The sequence below is a fragment of the Vigna umbellata genome, chromosome 4 (assembly GCF_029865625.1).
Source record: "Vigna umbellata cultivar VRB3 chromosome 4, Vumbellata_1.0, whole genome shotgun sequence".
Classification (NCBI taxonomy): Eukaryota; Viridiplantae; Streptophyta; class Magnoliopsida; order Fabales; family Fabaceae; genus Vigna; species Vigna umbellata.
The window spans coordinates 36,053,373-36,077,953 of NC_142168.1; the positions used below are offsets into that span (position 1 = coordinate 36,053,373).

Genomic DNA, 24,581 nt, shown 5'->3' on the forward strand with positions numbered 1-24,581 from the left:
TTAGCTTAGTTATACGATCGCGGGCTTAATAGTGGCCCAAGTGGTATTGACCAATAATATCATTCCGTACATAAGCCCCCAAAAGTCCGAGTTAACCGTTCGTCTTATGTATTTGGGTTAACTATAGGACTGTAAGGTGGTTGTTGTTATGAGGGCTTCGTGTTACGCACCGTTTTGGGTTTTGATTTTCCAGCCTCTGGGTAGTGGTAGAGTCTCGAAAGTGGGACCGTTGGATTTTTTCTGATCCTACGGAGAGAAACAATTGGCGGTTATATCAGTTTTCCCCTGGTTAGCGCAACCGTGATTTCTACCCATTTCCTCGACAAACTTCTTCACTTCTCCTTCTTCAGCATTTCCTTTGACATTTGCACACAGGTAACTCATGGACTCTTTTTCCTATTCAGATTGTTCTCCCACATTTGTTAAGAAAAGGGGGAGCGACAACCAGGCTGAGGCACCAGAGGCTTCTCCGATTAGGGCTCAGTGTGAGGTTGTCTCCATACTTTATGGCGAGAATGCCTTTGTTTATGGTGGTGTTGTGGTGGAGGAGCCCGAAAATCTTCCCTCCTCTAGCGGGAGTAACTATGAATGGACTTCTCGAGATGTAAGTGAATTTCCTAGTGTTTTCGATAGTAGGGCTGTGCTGTTGAATTGGGTAAACGATAGTTGTATTCTTAGAAATCTCAGCTATGGCTCTTGTGTTAGATTAGTTGCCTGTGGGGAAAATGAGAGAGTCTTCTATGGTAAAGAGAATTCTAGAGACGATTTTTTCTATGTTTACTCATATCTGTTTTACGATATATACCTTAGATTTCCTCTAAACGTTTTTCAAATGGATGTTCTGAAAACCCTTAACGTCGCCCCCACACAGTTACATCCAAATAGCTGCTGGGATATATACAGGCGTTCGCGGTTATGTGCCAAGTCTTGGCCATTAACCCCACGGTTGCCCTGTTTCTTTATTTTTTTAGGACCCGCCCGATTGGAAAAGGGGGTTGGGTTTCTCTAATTTCCGAGTCTGGGAACGCAATTTTGGAATTATACGCCCAATCCTTTAGAGGTTTCAAAAACAAATTTTTTAGGGTGTCCATCACTGAATCAGGTCGCTCGTTCTTTTTCAACGAGGATAATAGTCCCAAGTTTCCTTTGTATTGGACCCAAAACCCAAGGAAGCTTACCTCTTGGTCGAAAGAAGATATAACTCATATCGAATTGGAAGCTCTGAGTGTTATGGCTGCGTTGTCTCGCCCCTTTTCTTCCAGAAAGATTATCAACTGCCTCGAGTATGACGATATGAACTCGAGGGTATTTGTTATGTTCTTTTACTGAGCACTTTGAATTTTATTTTTGCAGCATTGACTTGGTATTTGTTGTGTTCTGTTGCGTATAGCTACTATGGGTAAAAGAGCTCCCCTTGACTGGTTTGCCGCTGCTGACGCCAAGAAGAATAAAGGGGGAACCTCGGCCTTGACGACTATCAAGAATCCTATCCATGTCGATGATGAACCGCCACCTTCTCCCGAACGGCCGCTTTCAAGGAAACGAAAGGCTGTCACCGGTGGAGATCCGAAAGCTTCCGATAAGGGGAAGAGTATTGGAGGGGTGGTCGACCCGCATGCCGATCGCGACATTCCGAATGGCATGTGGGATGCGGCCTTCAACCTTGGCCATAAGATCGAGTTCAACTTTGATTTGGCTGAGCAGAAAGTCATGGAAAAGACTTCTGAGCAAAAAAAGGCGGATAACTGCTTAGAATTTGCCTGCCGGGCGGCAGCTGCTGCCTGGAACTTAGCGTATGCCTCCAACCGAGGTAACTTGGTCACCGAGCTGGAGCGTTTAAAAACCGAACACGCTAATTGCGAGCAAAGGCAGAAGGAATCCGAGGATATGATAGTAAAAGGCCGGGAGATAATGGAGAATCTGCAGAAGGATGGTGTTGAGATGAAAAAGGTCAAAGACCGGCTTGCAGCTGATCTGGAATGTTCAAAGAAAGAGAATGAGGAGCTGAAGAAAAGGTTGATAACTTTGACTGGCGAGAGGGACGCCTTGCGCCAGACCATTACTGAAAACCAGGAGTTGCAGGATGAGATGACTGATGCTATCATCCTGGAACATACCAGGGGCTTTAAGAAGGCGCTAAGGCAAGTGTCCTATATTTTGAATGTCTGTACTGAAGGAGTCAACTTCGACATTCGGAAGGACGTTTACCAAGGAGAGTTGGTTCCGATAGACGTCATTCCTGCCGGGTCATTTCCAGATGACGAGCCTGCAGAGACGCCCACCGAGGCAATGGCAACAGAGGAAGCTGCTCGAATCGAGACACCCGAGGGGAATTCAGGGGTTCCTGTTGTCGAGGATGCCCCCGTCGTAGACCTTGTATAGAATAGATTTAACTTAGACATTCTGACATTTTGTACTTACTGTTCTTAGGGTTGTTTGCTGCGTGTATGTCGTCATTTGGTACTTGTCGAAACTTTATGTTCTTATACTTGAATGTTTATAGGATCGCTATACTTGAATGTTTATAGGAACGCGCGTTATTTGTAATCATATGATGAGTGCCTTTGTTGACGTTTATATCGCCTCGTTACATGCGTGGAACCTAGGGATTTCATCCCTTAGTTGGATGCGTCCGAATGCTGCCTATCCGTCAACGCGATCGGGTTCTCGTGACTCTAGGAATTACATCCCTTAGTTGGACCCGTCTGGAAGCTGTCTAATCCGTCAACGCGATCGGGTTCCGTGACCCTAGGGATTACATCCCTTAGTTGGATGCGTCCGGAGGCTGTCTTATCCGTCAACGCGATCGGGTTCTCGTGACCCTAGGGATTACATCCATTAGTTGGACGCGTCCGGAAGCTGTCTTATCCGTCAACGCGATCGGGTTCTAGTGACCCTAGGGATTACATTCCTTAGTTGGACGCGTTCGGAAGCTGTCTTATCCGTCAACGCGATCGGGTTCTTGTGACCCTGGTGTGGAAACCTTTTCCATTGATTGGGTGCCTCAGCACGAACGGTTCTCTTTCGCCCGCTCTTGTAGTCTGTATGCAAGATGTGATTATCTGCACTGTAAGACAATATCAAAAGTCCAGACCTTTCGGTCGAGATATAACTGCTTTAAAGTCCTGTTATTTGCTAGATATATAATATCAAAGATATAATTGCGACCGATCGGTCGAGATGTAACTGCTTTAATGATCCGCAAGATGTATAATATCAAAGATATAATTGAGACCGATCGGTAGGAATAACTTGCCGCTGCCTTAGTGCCTTGTGACCTGTAAGATAATATCAAAATATATGCTAGACCGCTCGGTCTTTGTTAGACCGTTCGATCTTTGATTGGACATTTGAAGTATTCATATGAGGATGTGTCATAGGTATAGGTGTCCTATTGTCTTGAGACCTGCAAAATAAAATGATTGTATTGTATGACATCACTCGGAAGATTTTAAAGAAAAGATAAGGCTCGGTTGAGAATCAGCTTGGCTCTTCTTGGTTCGCAGAAAGTTATTTTGACATTAACTTGATTGGCTATGACGTCGGATGGCCAAGTGAGTAAAACCTGTTCGGTTTCAATTCTTTGATAGTTTGTGCTTATTTCAGCCTGTCGGAAGTATTAATGAGTTTGCTGTATAGTGATCAGTAGGCAGCAGCATTATAAGCCATATAGAACAAGTATCAAATTCGAATGGTGTTCAGGCGAGCCATGTTATGATTAACTGAAAATGCAAAGGGTGTGCAATAAATAATTAGAATTCATAACTGAGTTTGCAAAATATAAACCAGAAATTTTATGATGGCCTTCACTTCAACAAAATGTTTCGCTGGCTATATTCATCATCTTTAAATTCGAATTACAAGTTAATTGTCTTGTCTTTGTGTTGACTTAGAACGCTAATGGGGTCAGCGGTTCTAGTCTAATTAGCCAGCTTATCTCAATTTTATTATTCCAATAGTTCACTTCTCACTTTTCCCACTATCTTATTGTTACCGAATCTTAGTAATTACTTTATTTTAAATCAGTTAAATCTATGATCACTAGTTAAAATTTGCAATTCAATTATTAAGTTCATTTAGTTTGCTTGCAAAACCCCTTAAACTCAATTACTGATGACTCCCTCTTTGTGTAAGATGAGAGGCCAAGCCTTCCATGCAGAGAACAAGTGTTGGACTGATCAAACAGAGTGACGAATGCAACGAAAATAAGGATGGATGGATGAACGAATTCAGTGACTATGGTACGGTGTGTGATGCGAATTGGATTAAGAAAGCATTTTGTATGAGGAAAATGGGCTTGCCAACTTATCGATATTAAAAGGAATCTACAGGAGAATGGGTTTAGCATTCACAGATAAAGACAAGCATATTGTTTCTCAAGAATACACTGTCTCCTACAAGGGGAAGAAATGAACAAAGTACCAGCAGACTACATCACAGAAACCAATTCTTACTGTTGCTGTTATACAATGCAAACTTATGATATGACCAGAGGCAGCAGAGAACAATGGACGTGACCTCCTTCATACGACCTTTTATCATCAAAGTCCCTTACGAATGCCAGTCAAATGATTCACAAGATCTTTTTCTCCAGATTCTATTAGGACATCGATTGCACCCTCTTTGTATGGAGATTGCAGCGGAACTGATTTTTTAAGCATTATCTTGGCCAGCTTTGTGGCCTCGGTCAGGTGGCTTCTTTGACAAAGGACAAATAAAAGAATAAAATAAATATCAGAGTCAATGGCAGACAAACATCCCTTGTTCTCAATTGCTTCAAGCAAGTAGAATCCATCTAATACCCGGTCCTTCATACAGAGCTCCTTTAGCAAAAGGCTAGATGCCAAAGTATCAGGTCTGGCACACCAGAAAGCATTTCCATGAAGAGCTTCATTGCTTCGTCCAGCTTTTTAATCCTTATCAATGAAATCACAAGTGAACTGCAACAATCACCATAAGAAACACCATGTTCCACCACAAACTTATCAATCAACTTGTAAGCTTCTCCTACACGACCCTCAACACAAAGGCTATCAACCAAAGTAAAAACAGTAACATGATTTGCATGGCACCCCGAAGCTTTCATTCTATCCCGAATATCCAATGCTTTCGTCCACTGACCTCTCTTACAGAAACTTTGAATCACAGATGTATAACTAACAACATTTGGACGGCAATCCCCACCTTTCTCCATTTCATCCAACAACTCCAATGCCATTTCCATAGATCCAGACCTACACAAGCCATTTAAAATGGCTGATAAAAGGACCAAATTGGTTGAACATCTATGTACTCTCATAACCTCAAGCAAAGAATAAGCATGCTCTGGGCGACCCACATCACATAATCCCTCCACTATTGCCATGTACGTAATAAGATCAGGGTAAAGACCGTTCAAACTCATCTCCCCGATCAACTTCTCAGCCGTTTCAATGTCGCCATTCTTGCAACATAGCCTAATAACCACATTATACATCACAGTGTTAGCACCGATGTTGAAACTCTGCTCCATCTTCCTCAACACCCACCATGCCACGTCAGCTAGTTGGGCTTCTTTGCACAGTTTCAGAACCTCCCTGAACATGTTGACATTGACTAAACACCCTTCGGCCTCATAAGACAGAACGAGATCACGAATAATTTGGGGATTTTGCTGAATCCCAAACAACTTGCAAGCTTTGCTGTACGTGTAAGCACTGTGCCTGTAGCCAGATTGAAATCCAGCCCAAACGAAAAATCTGACGCCCAATAGAGGTTGCTTGGGATGACAGGAATTGAGGACTTCAATGACACATTGAGAATCGAGTTTAGGCTTAACCTTGGACAATGAGTTCTCAACACTGCCATTGTTTTGGTGGAGATGGGTACAGAGGGTATCGACCATGCCCATTCGGTGGGTGGAGAAAGGAAGAGTTTTGAGTGCGTCGCAACGCGAGAAAAGCCGAAACTTTACAAATTGGGGCATAGGGTTAGTGGACGAGAAAGAAAAAGGAAGAACGACGAAGGTTGCGTGAAACAGAAAAGGGTCTAATTGATTTGATTACCAGTGCCTGTGTATGTGAGGACGAGACTCCATCAGCCAAGAAATGAGTTTAGGTGGTTCCTTCCTCCTTCTCACACCGCTTCCAAATCCAATGGTTTTTTCAAACATCCTCTGGATAAAAATCAAAAGATACTAAATATTTATTGTTTAGTTTGACAAAAATCTATAATTTTTTATTTATGTAAACAATTTAAAGTTTGATAAAGTATATATTATTTAGATAGTTTTTAGAAACTTTAATTTAAAAAGGTTTAATCATTCAGTAAGTCCCTATTTTCGCATGGAATCTCAATTTCGTCCCTTTCTTTCTGAAAATATCAATTGGGTCCCAATTTTATGAAAATTGCAACAAATCGATCCTTTCCGTTAAATTGGCTGGACGGCGTTAAAAAAATTGATGAGTGGATGCTGTGATGACGAACGAACGCTCGTCCACCAGCGAACGAACGCTCGTTCACCAGCGAACGAACGTTCCACACTGGACGACCGTTCGTTCCACACTGGACGACCGTTCGTTCGGTGGTCGACGAGCGTTCGTTTGCTGGTGGACGAGCGTTCGTTCGCTGGTGAACGGCGTTCGTTCGTCATCTCAGCATCCACTCAAATTTTTTTAACGCCGTTTGACACTATTTAACGGAAAGGATCGATTTGTTGCAATTTTCATAAAATTGGGACCCAATTGATATTTTCAGAAAGAAAGGAACGAAATTGAGATTCCATGCGAAAATAGGGACTTAGTGAATGATTAAACCATTTAAAAAATATAATTAGATTTTAGTGGACCAGGAATTATAAACAATTATAGTTGACACTTATAAATATATACAATTTATTTGTATTATTTATTATTATTGTAATGATTTAGGATTATTTGGGATGATCCGCAGGAATGGTAGCAGAAGGGTATTTAAAGTTGAAAGGAGAAAGATGAAATGGGATAGGGAACGAGTGCGACAATGAAAATTGGTAGTGAAATAGATAGAGAATAGAAGACAATAGAAGAGACTAGATGGCGAAATCGGGATCAACCCCTGTCACTGCCTCTGCAAAGGTTCACCCTTCCAACGATCCCGAACTGGACCCGGACTCTTACGCCCTCGAGAAGTTCAGACTCTACGAAACCAGAGCGGTAATTATCCATTCATTCGTCACGCAATAATCTTTTACACAACCGATTAAATTAACCTATTTTGAAATTGCAATCGCAATCGCAGAGGTTCTACCTGATCGGAAGTGATCGGAGCAAGAGGTTCTTCCGAGTGTTGAAAATCGATCGATCAGAGCCGTCGGATCTGAATATCAGCCAAGACCCCGTCCTGTATTCACCCCAGGAGATCAAGAGCTTGCTTCAGCGGATTGCTGAGGGTAACAGAGCCACTGGCGGCCTCACTTTCGTCGCTAAGGTTTTCGGAATTGCTGGTTAGTACCTCTCTCTCTCTCTCTCTCTTCTCTCTTTCTCTCTCATCATGTGTATATACATGTGTACTATATATATCTCAACCAAATTCTCTATCATTTCAAGGCTGCATCAAGTTTCTCGAGTCTTACTACTTGATTCTCGTTACTAAACGTAGACAGATTGGTGCTATATGTGGCCATGCAATCTATAGCATCAAGGAGAGCCAATTGATAACCATTCCACATGTTTCAATCCAATCTGATTTAGCTCACTCTAAGACTGAGCTCAGGTAGATAACCCTTCCAAAACGTTTACCACATCTAACAACATCAGTTTCTTACCATCACCACGTCTCACTGCAGGTACAAAAAGCTTTTGTCTAGTGTCGATTTGACCAAGGATTTTTTCTATAGTTACACTTACCCTATAATGCAAAGTTTGCAAAAGAACGTTTCTCCTAGCGAAGACGGAGGGATGTCGTATGATAATATATTTGTTTGGAATGCATATTTGACACAAGCAATCAGGTCAAGATGCAATAACACTATTTGGACCATAGCTTTAGTTCATGGTCATTTTAGGCAGGTACGTTACTTCCTTTCTGCCGTCCGTCATTCATTATAGTTCGTTTCTTGTTAAATGAAAGCCTACTTGCTCTTCTTTGAAGCATGCATTTTCATTAAAGATCCATGGTAAATTTACAATTATTTATAGTATACCTGCTGGTAGAGCAAGATGAAAAATGTCTTAACTTCACTATTACTGGAACTCGGGATAGAATAACAAGTGGTTAGCTTCAATACTCACAAAAATATATAGAAACACCCCAAACTTAGAACTTTGGTTGTCTCCTCAAACAAGAAAAAAGAAAAAGAAAATAAATACATTTATGATTTTAGAAATATAAAAGATAATATTTTAGAAGTATTGGCCCCAAATTTCTTCTATAGAAATTAATAATTATGACTAATTACTCGTAGAAATAAACACCTTTTATAATTTGTTTTCCTCAATTGAAATGCATCAGGTGAGTGTTCCACTCAAGTCAGCATTAAAAATGCACAAAACAAATTTGCCCTTCATAGAGGTTGTCATAAAGGTTTTGGAGGCATGAAAGCTGAACCCCTTTGTATCTAGAAGGCAAAAGAAATAACAGGCTAGCACAAATTTGTGGGTTTCTAAAATCTAAAGGCCCTCAATAACTGGAGGCCTTATGCAAAGGGTCTTTTTGCACGGATTATTCTACACGCATGCTCTTCATCTGTCATGAAAACATAATAAAAAATATGTGGAAGGATCACTAAGGTCTTTCTTGACTTGTAATAAGGCCTTACTAACAAATAACATGATTTTACACCACTTGGGGAAACAAGAGAGCATTTGTGTTCTTACTTCATAAACACACATAGATGCACAAGCACACACACACATATATATTTCAAACTCCTAACTAGCTTTTATTTTCTTTGAAATTATTTTGAACAATAATAATTATATATATATATATATATATATATATATATATATATATATATATATATATATATATATATATGAACTAGGCAGGTTATTGCTTTAGATACCCAATATTTTCCTCTTTTTGGTGGGTGTGATAAACACTCTAAGGTGTGGAAAGCATTTGTTTTTCATTAGGCTCAAAGGTTCCAAAACAAAATCTTTCTGTTTGGTTCAATTGGGTAACAAAGGATAATGATACATGTTAGGTTGGCCATTTTAGCTAAGTGATTATAATTCAAAAAATCAATGTCTTGATTCTTTCCTCGCACAAAATATGTGATCATGAAATTAAAGAGATTGAAGCAAAATAATTGTATGAAAAACAATGCAAAAAAACTGATAATTTTGAATTTCAAATCACTATCTACTATCTCACTTGGTTAGGCTGTAAGTGCTAAATTTATGAAATATCAAGTCACATCCATTAATCACAATGAAAGTTATGTCTCATATTAGCTTTGAGTAAATGTATCCACAATTCTAAAATTTCTCATGCTCATATAACATGCAACTTTTTATAATTTAGAAAAAGATTACGAACCTGTGCAACTCCATTACCTCTCTAGCCAGTTGCTAATTGGTCCTCAAATCCAATTGACCATGCAAAGTAAAACATTAGTACTGTATTTCTGGATCCTGTATTTTTTTTAACTTAATGCAATAATGATTGCCAAGTACTGGATAACAGTGAGGGCCGAAAACAGTATATTTTATTGATTGATGAGACAGGCATCTGGTTGGTGGTAATGGGAAGAAATGAGAATTGTCATAAAACTTGTTATCCAAAGATGTTTTGTTGCTTTAAAACTTTTAAACTAATCCACTGTAATATATTTTTAAGTAATAATGGTTTTCAAAATCATTTTGAAGTCATTTCTTATGAGTAGTTTTCAATGAGTAAAATGCATAGAAAGTAACGAAGAGGCCCTTGACTTTCGAGACTATGTTTGTCATTCAATTCATAACATGATTCTATCTTTAGATTCATTATGGTGTTGTCTTGTAAATCCATTTCGTATCCACTTTCATACAAATATAAGAGTGATTTTAATTTTAGACTCAAATATGAATTCCATTAAAGATAAAATAAAGTACTAATATTATAATATATGTTTCAAGAAGAGCAAATCAAAAAGGAAACGGAAATCATCAATAATGCAGCAACTGTTCGGAAATTTTGTTCATTGACTTCATTCAATCACGACTTTTGATTGAAATGATCATCTATGGCTTATAAGAGCTATTTGAGTGTTTCATTTCAATAATTTGTTGCGTGTTGGAAATATAATCAGTCCACATGGTTGTGTAGTCTCTGCTTATTGACTTAATACTTACAATTGTGGTTAAGGATCGGGTTTGAATGTACTCATTCTTGTCATGTAAGAATCTTGTGTCTCATCTCTGTCCTTGTTGAGGAACGGGTATACTCATATCCACGTTCATATCGACTCTTGTAGTATCTCAAATATTTACTAAAGAATTTTTACAAAAAAGAAGTCACATCAAGGGGGCCATGATATTGTCAAGGATTTAATGTTAGGGGGACACATTTTATTTTCGTCAATGTCCAATGTCAAGGAAGAAATGATAATTGCATAAATCTTAAAATAGATTACCAAATAACAATTGCATAAATGTGAAGTAATTGTAGAAAAGAGTAAAAAAAAACACATAACTGAAATTTAAGGGAAATTACAACATCTATTTCTTTTGCAAATGTTAAGTGAACCATTGAGAAAGAGAATGAAAAATTGCGAAGCAAAATAAGGGTTCTTAAAATGAAACAAAACTAAGAACTAAAGAGAAAAGATATAAGTGTTTGAAGTTACCTAATAAACTAAGAGTTTACACCATTGAAATTGAGACTTGAACATTTTCACTTCATAATTAAAAAACAAGTAAAAAACTATCAAATGTGTGCCCTAGAAATGATTTAATTTGATGAAATTGAGGTTTACATTTCCTAAAATGTAATACATCGTTTGATCAAAACCACACAAAGGAAAACAATTGTTACTTGAGGTTGTGATAGAGGGAAAATACCTTTTGAATCTAGTGAACTTAGTGGACATTGAACGAGTTGAACAATTGAGAGAGAAAATGAAAGATTGTATAGCGAAAGAAGAGTTCTTCAAATGAAACAAAACAAAGGATCAAAGAGAACAATGAAAATAAGATTTTTAGGTTACCTAATAACGAAGTGTGGTTTAGTAATATAAAATGGGTATGGAGATTGGGACAAGACAAATATGCACATACCGTCAGGTTCAATACGAGGATTCCCTGTCAAAATTGGATAGATTTGAACAATATCTATGGGTGTGGTTTATTTGCGATCCTTATTTATCCTCCATCGCCATTACCCACTTTTATTACGTTATTTTGCTGTCTTGTCAATTAGTTTAACTATTCACAACAATTGTTATTGTATAATTTGAATTGTGGTTCTAAAAAATTGCAGAGTCGTCTATCAATTTTTGGAAGAGACTTCAGTGTTTCCCTGATTTCTAGACGATCTAGACATTTTGCAGGGACACGGTAAGCTCTTATTTTTATATTTTATTCATGTTTTTCTTATTTCACAGTTGATTCAAATGTCATGAATCACTATGATAATTTAAATTAGATAAGTGTTCTCTGTGTTTTTGTGATTATATTTTAATTTCATCCTTAGAAGTGTTTTGTTAAATTTCTAGCTATATATGATTTTTTTTCAAATTATATATTAATATAATATTCTTCTTCTCTTTCTCTGTGATGATTAATGGTAGAACTATCTAGTACATTGTAAAATTTCCCAACTAGTCAACTTTTTTCTAAAGCAATTTTCTGTAAGGATTATTTTATAATTATAGAAATAAAGTACAAATCCTTTATAATAAGGAAAAATTGGATTATATATGTATTATTAGGGACATTTTTATTCCAATTTCATATCTTTGTTATTAGAGGATGCCAAAGCTCTTCTATTTATTTATTGTCCTGTTTTCGTTTTCTTAATACAAATAAAACACTTGTGTTGTCTCATAAACACGTTTCAACTAAATGTCTCTCTCTTTCCTATAGTTTAACAGTTTGAATGACTAGTCAACTGCAAAGCAACAGTGGTTGATTGGATGGATGATGGTTGCAGTTCCTTTCACAATGAGAAAATACTCATTAGAGACCATGCTAGACCATTCTATAAATTGCTTTTTTGGTATAATTTTAAACGAGGAAGAATATTCTAAATTTTTATTGTTTCAAGATGTACGGAAGTGACTATCCTTACAAGTCTTATTTTTATCCTACATTTGAACTATAATTTTTTATGGGGCGCCTAAGTCCTACATTAAGCAATATGAGATACTCCGTTCGTTTCCTTAATAGCTAGCTTTTGAGGGTGGATTTACCAAGTGCTTGGATGTATAAATTGGTATCAAAGTTGGTTGTCAATGTATTTGAAAGGGCTATCTGTGGAGGGTTTTGACCGGTTAAGGGTTCTAACAATGGAGAGTCGTGTGAATTATCCCTAAGTGAAATGTGGTAGAGTAAAAGCTGGTTATGATTCTTTGCTCTAGTTTCTGACCATGTGTGTCCCTCTCCCATTTAACTGTTCTGCACTTTTAGTTTATTCTGAGATATCCGTGTTTGACTATGCCAACTCAGTCATGTCTCCGATGTTTGAATTCATGCATGCTTTATTTTTCTTCTCATTCCACATTGATGATACACATTATCCAATTGTTTTCTTTTCTCATGTCCTTTCCATTACCTAGATCTGATGGTCATAACTCTGCTTTAAGGGAACATTTTTTACGTCTTTATTTGTCCCGTGTTTATGCTGATTAGGTATAGAAATGAAATGAATTCATTTCTCTAAAAAAGGATCTCAACATCTTCCATGTGGGGTAAATGTGATTCGAAAATGATTAGGGAACTATTATTATAGTGTTCCTTATTCTCCTTTTTGTACACCTAGGTTTCATTCTTAGTTTTGAATTTGTTTTTTTGGTAGCCTGTTGTTTTCAACTTGTTCACCTAACTTCTCAGTGGTCTGCATTTGCAAAAGAGGTCTAGCTTTAAACATTCTAAGTAAAGAATTTAACTTCATGATCTGTCCTTATGCATTCAGTCTTAATTAGTTAGGTAGATTTGGGAGCATTTTATTGTGATTCTTGCCTAATTCAGCTTATCATTCCTCTATTTTTCAAGTTCTCTTTTTTTGAGCTTGGTGAAATATGGTTTTTCAATTGTTTAAGCTGTGATGATAGTCGTATGTATGTTGTATATTTGACTAATTATAGGCTTTGCATCGTTTGGTGCAATTTGATGGAATGATTAGTACCATATTTCTCTTATGTAATGAGTTTTGTTGCCCTGGATTGTTTTTCCTAGACTTATCTATCATTATTTTTTTGCAAGGGAAACTTCTACTCTTCTAAATAATTTTCCCTAGAACTATGATTTTTTATCCTATTTTCATTTCTTGCAATTGTTTTATTCCATAGGATTGTTTATATTAGATTTTACAGTGGTTCCTGAGCCAAAGTTTTGATTTTGTGGTTATTATAGTTAGAGCAGAGTTCATAGTACACAATTGGTTAAACATTTGCTGATGCTTGTTCTCTACAATTTTACGAGTTTGTGTTGGTTTGATTGGAATATATATGAATTAAACATGGAAATATTCTTTGATATCATGAGTTATATGTATTTTGAGCTGATGTTTGGTTTTACATTGTGTCTATCTGGCTATAACAGTAATGGTTAAACTTATTTTCTCTGTAATGAAAATTTTCTGCAGTTACTTGAAAAGGGGTGTTAATGATCGGGGGAGGGTTGCTAATGATGTTGAGACAGAGCAGATTGTCCTTGATGAAGAAGCTGGCTCTTGCAAGGGGAAAATGAGTTCAGTTGTGCAAATGCGTGGATCAATACCACTTTTTTGGTCACAAGAAGCATCAAGATTTAGCCCTAAGCCTGACATAATTTGTACGAAATAGTTGAGATTAATATTTATCTTGTTCATTGTTCAATTTCATGCTGTTATAAACTATAACGCAGGAAATTCTCTGTTTTTTTGTTCTTTTTTTCCTTTTTGACTTCCAGTGCAGAGGTATGATCCGACATACGAAGCAACTAAATTGCATTTTGAAGACCTTGCTAAGAGATATGGCAATCCAATTATTGTTCTGAATCTGATTAAGGTAATTCCTCAAATAAAAATAGTTAGTTAGTGCGGAAAAAGTTAGTAAATATCTATGTACTTGTTAATTGATTCTTTTTTCTTTTAGCAAGGGACCTACATCTATTTGCATCCTGGTTCTTGTAGTGAAAATTGATTTCTGTCCATGTTTCGTGCTTCTACCAAATGACTTCCCATTTGAAATTTGAATTTCAATCTAGCAAGTTCTTTTCATTCATCATATCAAATCATAAGTGCAAATTGCAAATGAATAAAGATGTAAAAGAAACGCCTAACACACTGCTAACAGTGCCAAGCATGCTAGAATTTTTTTCCCTACTGTCTTTAGCTCTGAATCCTCTACCGAATATGGTTCTTTGTTACATGTGTTTGCATTAATGAATTGCATCTTTTGTAAAATAGAAAATATTTTATAGTTTCTTGTAGCTCATTTAAAAGATGAAATGCAGACAGTTGAGAAAAGGCCTCGAGAAATGATGCTGAGACGTGAATTTGCAAGTGCTGTTGGTTATCTTAACCAAATTCTACCAGTAGAGAACCATCTTAGATTTATTCACTGGGACTTTCACAAATTTGCAAAAAGGTAAGCCTACTGTGCTTTATCTCTTAGTCTCACAGTGGTGGTCTTTTACTTTTCCTGCATTTCAAACATATATGTGACTATTCTATATTCTTTTGTGCCTTTTCAAAGCAAGTCGGCCAATGTTTTAGCAGTTTTAGGAGCTGTAGCAAGTGAAGCGCTTGATTTAACTGGTTTTTACTACAGTGGTAAACCCAGTATAATAAAGAGGGCCAACAAGAGTAATCGAACTAGCACAGGAAGGTATGATCTATCATTGAAATTGTTACTTGACATTCAATACAGTGTTTTTCTTGTTTTTTTACATATTTTTTTTCGAATTGTAACTCTTAACATGGAATTACATTTTTTACTATCCAGTATTATCTAACCAAGCCCTTTTGTTTTCCATAAAATAGCAAAGATAGGAAAAAAATGCAGGGTCCTGTTACCTTTTCCACCTCATACTTCTGCTTTGAGGTTTGACCACCTGCTGCTCTATAGCCTTCACTGTTAATATATGCTCTTTCCAGAATTAAGAAACATAGAACTAGAAGTCTCCATGAAAATCATGAACTTTTTGAATAAATTCATATCCTTTCTTGTTTTGATCTTGCACTTCTTAAGGTTTTGATCTATACTTAAGCTTTCCTGTCTTATCTATTTTTGGACTTTGAACATGAAGTTTGTTTCCGGTTGTCTTTTCATTTTTGTCTGTTTCACTTCAGTTTTGGATTATTGAGAAGTGGACTTAATTTGTAATGAATGATGATGATTTCTGATAACAATGGAAAGCTAGGCCTTAGTAAGGTTATCAAACTCGCGAGTTAACTCGTTAACTCGGACGAGTTTGCGTTTCTAGTCCTGGCTTCCAAGTTAACTCGGAAGCAAACTCGGTGGAATCGTAACTGAACTCGATGGGATCGGTTAAAATCACGATTTTGCAATGATTTGCGCAAAATAGGGAGAAACGAAGAAAGAGGAAGTCCTTTTGAGTTTAGGGTGTCGTCGGGTTTCGATGCCGTTCGTTGTCGCACTTTGTTGGCTCGTCTTTGTTTACTATGCCGAACTTTTAGGCCAAAAATAAAAAACATAAACACTGAAGATAGAAACGCACAAACAGTGGAGTGGATTTCATTTCTTTAATAAAACTCTAACGATTTAATTTCTTTAATAAAATCACAAACAATGTCATTTTGGGGTTCTAATGTTAAAATAAAAAAGCTTTACTCCACACGCAGAGCTTGAAGGAGGCGAGATCAAGAGCGGTTGCGGCGAGCGCAACGGTGAGCGCGAACAAGGAGAATGGAGTACAACCACGAGCCAAGCGAACGACGACCACAAACCAGGTGATCGGCGAACGCGAAGGCGAGCCAACGAAGTGCGACCACGAACAACAGCGAAACACGACGGCACCTTAAACTCAAAAGACTTCCTCTTTCTTCGTGCAGAATCGCGATTCTAACCGATCCCACGAAGTTTAGTTACAATTCCACCGAGTTAACTCAGAAGCTAGGACTGGAAACGCAAACTCGTCTGATGATACGATCTTGTCTAGGAAAAAGTATGGGGATTAAAGAATGCGGAATAAGACAAATATGGGGACGCCACAATCTAGCAAATTGATAAGTCAAGTGAAGATTTGCCACAAATATTAATCTTTGATAAAAATTAAAGTTCTAATCCAAGAACCAAGAGAATCTTCTCTGATTCAAGTGTTTACATAAACTTTTAGTATCTTTATATACATGTATATAAGTTAAAAAAACCTCGAAATCCTAAAATAAAGCCCAAAGCCCAAAACACAAAAATCACGAGTTTACTCGAAAATCGAGTTTGCTTCCGAGTTAACTCGGAAGCCAGAACTGGAAACGCAAACTCGTATGAGTTAACGAGTTAACTCGCGTTTGATAACCTTGATTTGGTATCAGTAGAAAATAGGACTGATTTTATTATTCTTAATCATGAAAAATACATTCTCATATCCTTTATTTAAAACAATCTAATTTTCCTAAAAAGGGAAATAGGGAAACTAGGGAAACAAAACAAAATAGAAGATTATACGTCTATTTTCTTTAATTAGGAAGATTCTAAAGATATCTTCTCTAATTACGACACTCCCCCTGTAGTTGGTAAATGAATATCAATCATTCCCAACTTGCCTACAAAATCTTGAAATCTACCCGGAGGAAGCCCTTTTGTAAAAATATATGCTATTTGAAGTTCTGTAGGAACATGAGTTGTAATTAGAAAGCCTCTGTCAAGATTATTTTTATTGAAATGTCTGTCAATCTCAATGTGTTTGGTTTTGTCACGTTGTACTGGATTATGGGCTATGCTCATGGCAGACTTATTGTCATAATGTAGTTGCACCAGGTTCTCCACTTTGACTTTAAGATCATCCAAAATGATTTTCATCCAGAGTTCTTCACACATTCCTTGAACAAGAGCTTGAAATTCAGCTTCTGTACTAGAACGGGATACTCTATCTTGCTTTTTGCTTCTTCATGTTACCAGACAATCTCCAAGAAGCACACAATATCCAGAAGTAGATTTTCTGTCAGTAATAGAAGCTGCATAGTCAGCATCAGTATATATCTTCATAGTCAATGTCTTTCCTTTTGAATAATAACCCCTTTCCTGGACTTGACTTCAAGTATTGAAGATTTTTGTCAACTGCTTGCATCTGTCTCTCTCTTGGATCATGCATAAATTGGCTCACTACACTAATTGCATAAGCAATGTCTGGTCTTGTGTGTGATAGATAAATCAATTTTCCTACCAATCTCTGATATTGGGCCTTCTCTACAGGAGCACTTTCTTCACTTCCAATTTTGTGATTCTGTTTTATAGGAACTGTTGAGGTTCTACATCCTAGTTTTCCTGTTTCTTTGAGGATATCAAGTACATATTTCCTTTGGGAGATGAAAATTCCGTTCTTGGAGTAGGCAACCTCTATTCCAAGAAAATATTTGAGTTTTCCTAGGTCTTTCATTTCAAATTGAGCTGCCAATTTATCTTTTAGTGCCAATTTTTCTATTTCATCATCTCCTACAATAATCATATCATCTACATAGACAAGCAATAGAGTGAGTTTACTTGTAGAAGAGTGCTTTATGAATAGAGTGTGATCTCCTTGGCTTTGTTAGTATCCCAAGGAAACCATTGCATTTGGAAATCTTCCAAACCATGCTCTAGTGGATTGCTTAAGCCCATACAATGCTTTCTTCAGGAGGCTCCGGTGACCTTTTCTGAGACAACGACAGCGTGTGGGTCACACCGAAAAAAAAGGAGCAAAACTTAAAACTCAGATCTACTCAAATATAGGCCAAACGGGTCGTCACCGACCCTAGGAACAGACTCAGGAGGCTTTGACGACTCTGTCTGTGGCGGTGGCGGCAAGTGAGTTTCACCGGAGGTGGGTGCGTGGGCTATACACGCCGACGACGGTGGCGGCGAGTGGCGGCTTCTCTCCTGGAGCAACGTCCGACGTTGTGGTCGTCGGTGTTGGGCGCATCTTTCTGCCCTATCAACGACCCCAACCGGCGACGGCGGCAACGGCGATAGTCGGACAGCGGCAACGGGGGTAGTCGGACAGCGGCAGCGGCGCGACTTGTGCAGCGGGATGGAGCTCCAAGATCAGAGCTCTAACACCAAGTAGAAAATAGGACTGATTTTATTATTCTTAATCATGAAAAATACATTTTCATATCTCTATTTGTAACAATCTAATTCTCCTAAAAAGAGAAATAGGAAAACTAAGGAAACAAAATAAAATAGAAGATTATACATCTATTTTCCCTAATTAGGAAGATTCTAAAGATGTCTTCTCTAATTACAATAGTAACTAAAAAAAATTCAAACCAGAACCTTGCTCTAATACCCAATGATACGATCTTGTTTAGGAAAAAGTATGGGGAATAAAGAATGCGGAATAAGAGAGAGATGGGGATGTCACAATCTAGCAGATTGATAAGTTAAGTGAAGATTCGCCACAAAGATCTTAGTCTTTGATAAGAATTAAAGTTCTAATACAAGAACGAATAGAATCTTCTCTCAAAAAATACAAATGCATATAATATGACTCAAGTGTTTACATCAACTTTTAGTATCTCTATATATAGGTATATAAGTTTAAAAATACCTCAAAATCCTAAAATAACGCCCACAACACAAAAATAACAGAAAATGAAAATTACATACGCAAACTTTCACTTTCACTTAGCGAGGCCCACTCGCCTAGCAAACACTGATTGGGTCGCCCAACAAATTTAACATTTTGTAAACTTAAAATAAAATTAAAATTTATTTAATTTCTTAAATTATTCTATAATTGTGTTCATGATCTTCATGTTCTTTATTTTCCTCCTTCATGGAATATTATAAGTTTCATGGAGACGTGTTATCTTTGACCTTGTCATAGATCCTTTGAATGACAAATGTTCTTCCTCAAGTTCTTCTCATATATGTTTAGGAGATAATACTTTATCATACCCTCTTTCTTGAAGAGAATTTATTCTCAAATTTGTACCACTTGAAGATTCCTTATCACGTGAAGTGTGGCCTAGGACCAAACAACAAACGGAACCGTAGAACTAACAGCTCAAACCTATTACTAAGAATATCAATCTTTGGCTGGGTTTGTCTGTGTACTGGGCTGACAGCCCAACAGAATGCTACTGCAGTTTTATTTTATCATAATTGTAAAAGTGCAACATGTTGCTTTAGAGAATGGAAGTTCTATTTATGTTTTCAACTAATTCTTTATTTTGTTAGGGATGCTTCACTGAGAGATCTGAGAGCTAGTTCTGGTGATATTGTGAGGATTGGGAACAGTAATGAAATGATAAACTCTGTGGTTAACCGAGACAAAGAGACTGACACTAACCATCAGAATAAAAAAGATAATTTTAGTAGTGATGCACCACATTTTCAGAGTGGAGTTCTTCGTACCAACTGCATTGACTGCTTGGACCGTACAAATGTTGCCCAGTATGCATATGGTCTTCAAGCTTTAGGACGCCAGCTCCATGCAATGGGTTTGACTGATGTGCCCAAAGTGGATCCTGATAGTAGTATCGCTGCAGCTCTAATGGATATGTATCAAAGCATGGGGGATGCTCTTGCTCAGCAGTATGGTGGTTCAGCAGCTCACAATACTGTATGACATATTTTATGAGATTCTCCTTCACAAATATCTAGTCTCCGTCTTCTTCTGCTGTTTACTATAATACATGTGTGTATATTTTGGGGAATGACAGGTGTTTCCGGAGAGGCAGGGAAAGTGGAAAGCAACAACACAATCAAGAGAGTTTTTGAAGTCCATAAAACGATATTATAGCAATGCTTACACAGATGGTGAAAAGCAAGATGCAATAAACTTGTATTATTCCTCTGTCCCTTGGTTAATCTAGTGTTGAATAAATAATTAATATTTTAAATATTTAATATATTGTTCTTTTTCCAGATTTTTAGGTTACTTCCAACCACATGAAGGGAAACCTGCTCTGTGGGAGCTGGATTCAGATTATTATCTCCATGTATCTGGGGTTGGGGATGATCTAATTCCTGAGAAGTGGTGAGTCATCCTAGTTAAATTGGCTGATATTAAAATCCATTAGTGACATGCACATGCTTCTATGATATTTAGAATTGATTTTCTCATTTCTTTTGTATGTAAATACAGTTTCTATTGTTTATTTTCCCTATCAGTTCATATTTTCTTCCTGAATTTTTCAGTTCTGAACCGAATCCTAAGCCTTCTGAAAGTGGTGGAATAGTATTCACCCCAATACCCGCTTGCAGAGAAGACTTTTTACGGATAAAGTTGACATCGTTTGACAAGTTAATTGAGAAGACCTGTAGTACAATTAAAAATGTAAGACTATGCTCTGAACCTGATCAAAGACCAGGTGGGAGTTCTGGAAACAGTGGAGTGGCACCTGATGCAGCGTAATTTCTCTTATTCTGAGTTGCTGTTTAATGATTTTATTTCTCGTTTATTGTACTTTTTATAGACTGCTTCCCTTTTCTCGTGATTTTCTGATATGCATATGTAAATATTAGAAATTTTCTTGTCATTCCACTTAAAGACCAGTTCCTGTAGCTTTGGTTCTTATTATAAGACAAAAGTAGCTGATTTTGTCTCTCCCTGCTTCTTAGTACATACTTGACCGGTTTTATCATTTCAAAAATAATTTGTTAGGACTGGAAATGTGGGCTTACATTTTGAAACTAGGCCCGGGATTTGGAGAGTGCAGGAGAGGAGAAACAAGGGTGTGAATAAAAATGCTGATGTGGCAAAGGGTGTAACAAAATTAGTTAAGGTGTGAGAAGTAGTGGGAATATAAAGGGGAGGAGAATGAGAAGAGAGGATACGAAAATATATTGTGGAATTCTGTTATGGCTTGAAGGTGCTAACTTGTCTAGAGGATGCGGCAGTAGAAATCACCATCCTACTGTATTTTCTGTTTCATTTTTGAAATAATCCATATATTCTCTCATTTTCCCTGTTTCTTCTTCTACTTTTTGGGTCTCTGACATAATTGGTCCGTATGCCATATTGTCCTGTGCTTTTTAGCTTCTGTCCCTTCAACTAATTTTCTATCAATGCTCAGGAATCTAATTGAGATAGTTTTGTTTGATTGGTTTATGAATGCCTATTAAATTTTGTGATTATGAATGAATAATTCACCGCATGTTCAGTTCAGATTCTAACTAACACAAGCAGCAAAAAGTTGGATTCCTTTCAATCAACTCCCTCTGATGTCAAACAACATCAAATAGAAGCAATCCATTAATCCGCTTGATAATTTTGGTAGATTATATAGAAGACAATCTCTCTTGAAAGTAAGATTAGAATCACCATTTCTAGATGAATGTAATTTCTGTTTAAACTTAGTTGCCATTTAAGCCATTCCTTCCACCCTAACCATGTACATCATTTTGTATGGAAATAGTGGGTAGAATTTCTGACTAGTGTGAGATGCAAAAGCTATTCAGTGATCTAAGTAACTTGAGGTAATTTTGTCGAGACAATGATTGTTTGTTAATCCCCAGTGAGATACAGCTAAAAAGCCCGAATTGGCTTTTTGGCCAGAGAAAGTACGAAGAGGGTTCCTCTGCTGCAAAAGTAGCTTCTCATGAAACTGACGTTGAAGGATCTCATGCTAATGGATTTTGTGACTTGAATTGGCTTTCTTCTGGCAGTGATATGAATGAAGAGGATGTTTTCCAAAGGTATGTATCTTAAAAGTTCATTATCCTTGTGTGACTTCATTGCACCTTCCATTTTTCCTTTCATGATCAGTATCCCATTTGATTATTTTTCTGTTGGCTAACGTTTACACTGTAGGTCGCTATAAAACTCATTTGTATGTTTACATTGTGCGTTATGATTTTTTTAGCTCTAGACAGAGCTGCCATGCTGATAATGGGGAACAGGCTTGGTGCATTTGAATTTGATCCGTTAAGTTGAGCTGGTGCTCTTAATATTTTAAGTGACCACGAATAATTCTAAACTTGTTTATTTTCTACAATTAAGAAGTAAGTTCATGCTACAGTTGGTTTAAATTATAATGAATGAAGGATATCTTTTAAAAATTTATGAAGTGCTTGTCTAGGATCTACTGTATTTATAACTACCTGAAATCCCATTCTTCATTGGTTGGGAATCCAGTGTTGTCTCTTCCGGCATATTAACACTGTAGACAGTCCCACATTCTTTGTTCTCACTTGATGCCTTTAGCTTGTTCAGTTTACAGATGATGCTCTTTGTATACTTTTAATCTGGTAGGTACCTTGCAATGACCTCAGCAAATGAGGCGAATGGGTGGTATGGAGGTAGTCTCCTCGGCGATCAAGATGAAAGCAGTGAGATATATAAACATTATGCCGAGCTATGTCAGGTATGTGCTTTAACCGTGAGAAATATAAACATGCCCACATAACTAGTACTTTGTATCTGGACTTATGTATGAAACACTTACCATTGCTTGCTTCAAAGAAAGCGCTGTCAGAGGTACAAATCTCTCCTTTAGTTTAAGTCTGGGTTGATTGGCATGTTATATTTTTAATAAGAAATGACAAAGAAATAAATATGAAATGAAGCAGATAAAATAGCATCTTTATTAGGATGTGATATGCATGTTTGCTGCCAAAATGTAGTTTTTACCGCCTTTATCCTTGGCATGCATGCAGGGACCTGCCTTGGAACTTTTCCAAAATGACTCTGAGAGGGAGCAACACTACGCAGATGCTTTAAGCACGAGTTCATATGAAATTGTTAATGATACTAGCGTTGCGACAGAAATGGAAGCAGCTCTAAAGGAGTATGACCAAGTTGGTGCGGACCTTGGGATCATTCCCAAATCTTGTAAATTCTTTGCCGATGATCCGAGTTGGCTTACAAGATGGTTAACTGGGGAAGAAAAACTACAAAGGATATGATGGGTTATTATTTTGACATGTATAATTTGAACATTTGTTTCTGTACTATTTTAACTCGTAGTTCCTTATACAAAAGACGTTGTCAGTTTTCTTATCATTTGGTCAGGCCTTATATATATATAATTAATTTTTCTTTTTTAAATTTCAGCACATTTTTTCTCCATAGGATTGCCTTGGTTATTCCATACTCCAACTGAAGTTTAGTTCCGGTACTTTTACTATACTTAGGTTTTAGTTCTTATAATTTTATTCTAATTGTTTTAATCCTTATAATATATAGAGATGGGTTCTAATGAATTTGCTTTGAAGTGCTATTGTTTTGTTTTTTCAGACATTTTGGATATAAATTGTATTTATAAATCTCATCACTCTTGCATATTTTACATCTTTAAATTATTTGATAGTAAAGATATTTAAATAAAGTGGAAGTTAAGAAGTTGAGATATGGACAAGTATTAGACTTATTGTATGAACATTATTTTTTAAAATAGATTTTCTCTTTAATTTAAATTGTAACAATCGAGAAAAAAATCTACAATGCTGTATAAAATATTTAAATCTTTAAGCTCTAGAAATGATTTTCTTAAATAAAGTGTTAAATTATAAAATAAATGATGATGCAAATAATACAAATATACATGCGTGTTTACATAGGCAAAAAGGACAAAAAAAATGAGTCATTAAGAATGTTAACTTAGCATGTGCAGCAACTAATCTGCACTTTATTTTCTTCTTCCTTATACATATGAACATCTAGATTATGTTTTTATATATAACTCAAATACAATACATTTCTACCTAGTGTGAACATTTTCTTCTCTATCTTTATTCATTCTTAAATCTTAAGAAAAAGTTACAAACATATTATTATATTTTTTCCCTATTACACATACGAAACTATAAATTAACTATTTGCCCGAGTAAGGGTATAAAATTATATATTAATTATTAATCTCTAGGGATAATTTATTAAACAGGGTTAATTTACTTTTGTAAAGAGTTATTTTAAATTTTATCAAACAAGGTGAAGTAAGTCTTACAAGTTAAAGTTAAAGACTTCAAAAGATAAATTCATCTTAAGTTATATATAAAGCAAAAGTCGTGTAACCTTGTATTTAACTTAAGTCTTAAGCCCGATTAAAACTTCACCTTGTTTAGTAAAATTGTAAAAATTCAACCCCTTTAAGTGATTAATATTATATTAGTATTATTAAATCTATATCAGTTAAAATGAATTTACATAATAAAATTGCAAGATACTCTATTGGAGATTCTATGTCAATTAATGATATAACAAATTTACACTAAATAAGAAGATATACTCTTAATTTGATTTTAAAAGGTTAGTTTAAATATAAAATCTACTTATTAATATAATATAAATCTATTTTAAAAAGTTAATCTTATTTTATTTGTTGAAATTATT

The 24,581-nt window shown here is 36.5% G+C and overlaps 2 protein-coding genes and 1 pseudogene across 4 annotated transcripts; 2 read left to right on the forward strand and 1 right to left on the reverse strand.

Moving 5' to 3' along the window:
• The first annotated feature begins 235 nt into the window (after window positions 1–235).
• Window positions 236–2,571, forward strand: LOC148200027 (uncharacterized). Of its 2 annotated transcripts, none has more exons than XM_088111878.1 (2): window positions 236–375; window positions 1,354–2,571. In XM_088111878.1, the coding sequence occupies exon 2, from the start codon at window positions 1,396–1,398 to the stop codon at window positions 2,380–2,382; it is 987 nt and encodes a 328-aa protein (XP_087968004.1). In that variant the 5' UTR covers window positions 236–375; window positions 1,354–1,395; the 3' UTR covers window positions 2,383–2,571. The 2 variants fall into 2 exon arrangements, with proteins under 2 accessions (XP_087968004.1, XP_087968005.1); XM_088111879.1 differs by having other exon boundaries at window positions 263–375; window positions 1,391–2,571.
• LOC148200028 (phosphatidylinositol-3-phosphatase SAC1-like) lies at window positions 368–23,297 on the forward strand. 2 transcript variants are annotated; one of them, XM_088111876.1, is made up of 17 exons: window positions 5,956–6,096; window positions 6,931–7,172; window positions 7,258–7,462; window positions 7,566–7,731; window positions 7,805–8,027; window positions 11,422–11,498; window positions 13,747–13,934; window positions 14,052–14,149; window positions 14,598–14,731; window positions 14,840–14,971; window positions 19,484–19,868; window positions 19,969–20,090; window positions 20,175–20,285; window positions 20,447–20,659; window positions 21,767–21,946; window positions 22,503–22,614; window positions 22,907–23,297. In XM_088111876.1, the coding sequence occupies exons 2-17, from the start codon at window positions 7,053–7,055 to the stop codon at window positions 23,153–23,155; spliced, it is 2,715 nt and encodes a 904-aa protein (XP_087968002.1). In that variant the 5' UTR covers window positions 5,956–6,096; window positions 6,931–7,052; the 3' UTR covers window positions 23,156–23,297. The 2 variants fall into 2 exon arrangements, with proteins under 2 accessions (XP_087968003.1, XP_087968002.1); XM_088111877.1 differs by lacking the exons at window positions 5,956–6,096; window positions 6,931–7,172; window positions 7,258–7,462; window positions 7,566–7,731; window positions 7,805–8,027 and adding an exon at window positions 368–604.
• Window positions 4,327–5,967, reverse strand: LOC148200029 (pentatricopeptide repeat-containing protein At5g47360 pseudogene; annotated as a pseudogene).
• Window positions 23,298–24,581: the final 1,284 nt, after the last annotated feature.

Excerpts from the sequence above, each read along its gene's own strand:
- LOC148200027 (XM_088111878.1), top strand. The coding sequence starts at position 1,396 with ATGGGTAAAAGAGCTCCCCTTGACTGGTTTGCCGCTGCTGACGCCAAG.
- LOC148200028 (XM_088111876.1), top strand. The coding sequence starts at position 7,053 with ATGGCGAAATCGGGATCAACCCCTGTCACTGCCTCTGCAAAGGTTCAC. Across the intron at positions 7,173-7,257 it reads GACTCTACGAAACCAGAGCG|AGGTTCTACCTGATCGGAAG; the intron begins GTAATTATCCAT and ends TCGCAATCGCAG. Across the intron at positions 14,732-14,839 it reads TTTCACAAATTTGCAAAAAG|CAAGTCGGCCAATGTTTTAG; the intron begins GTAAGCCTACTG and ends GCCTTTTCAAAG.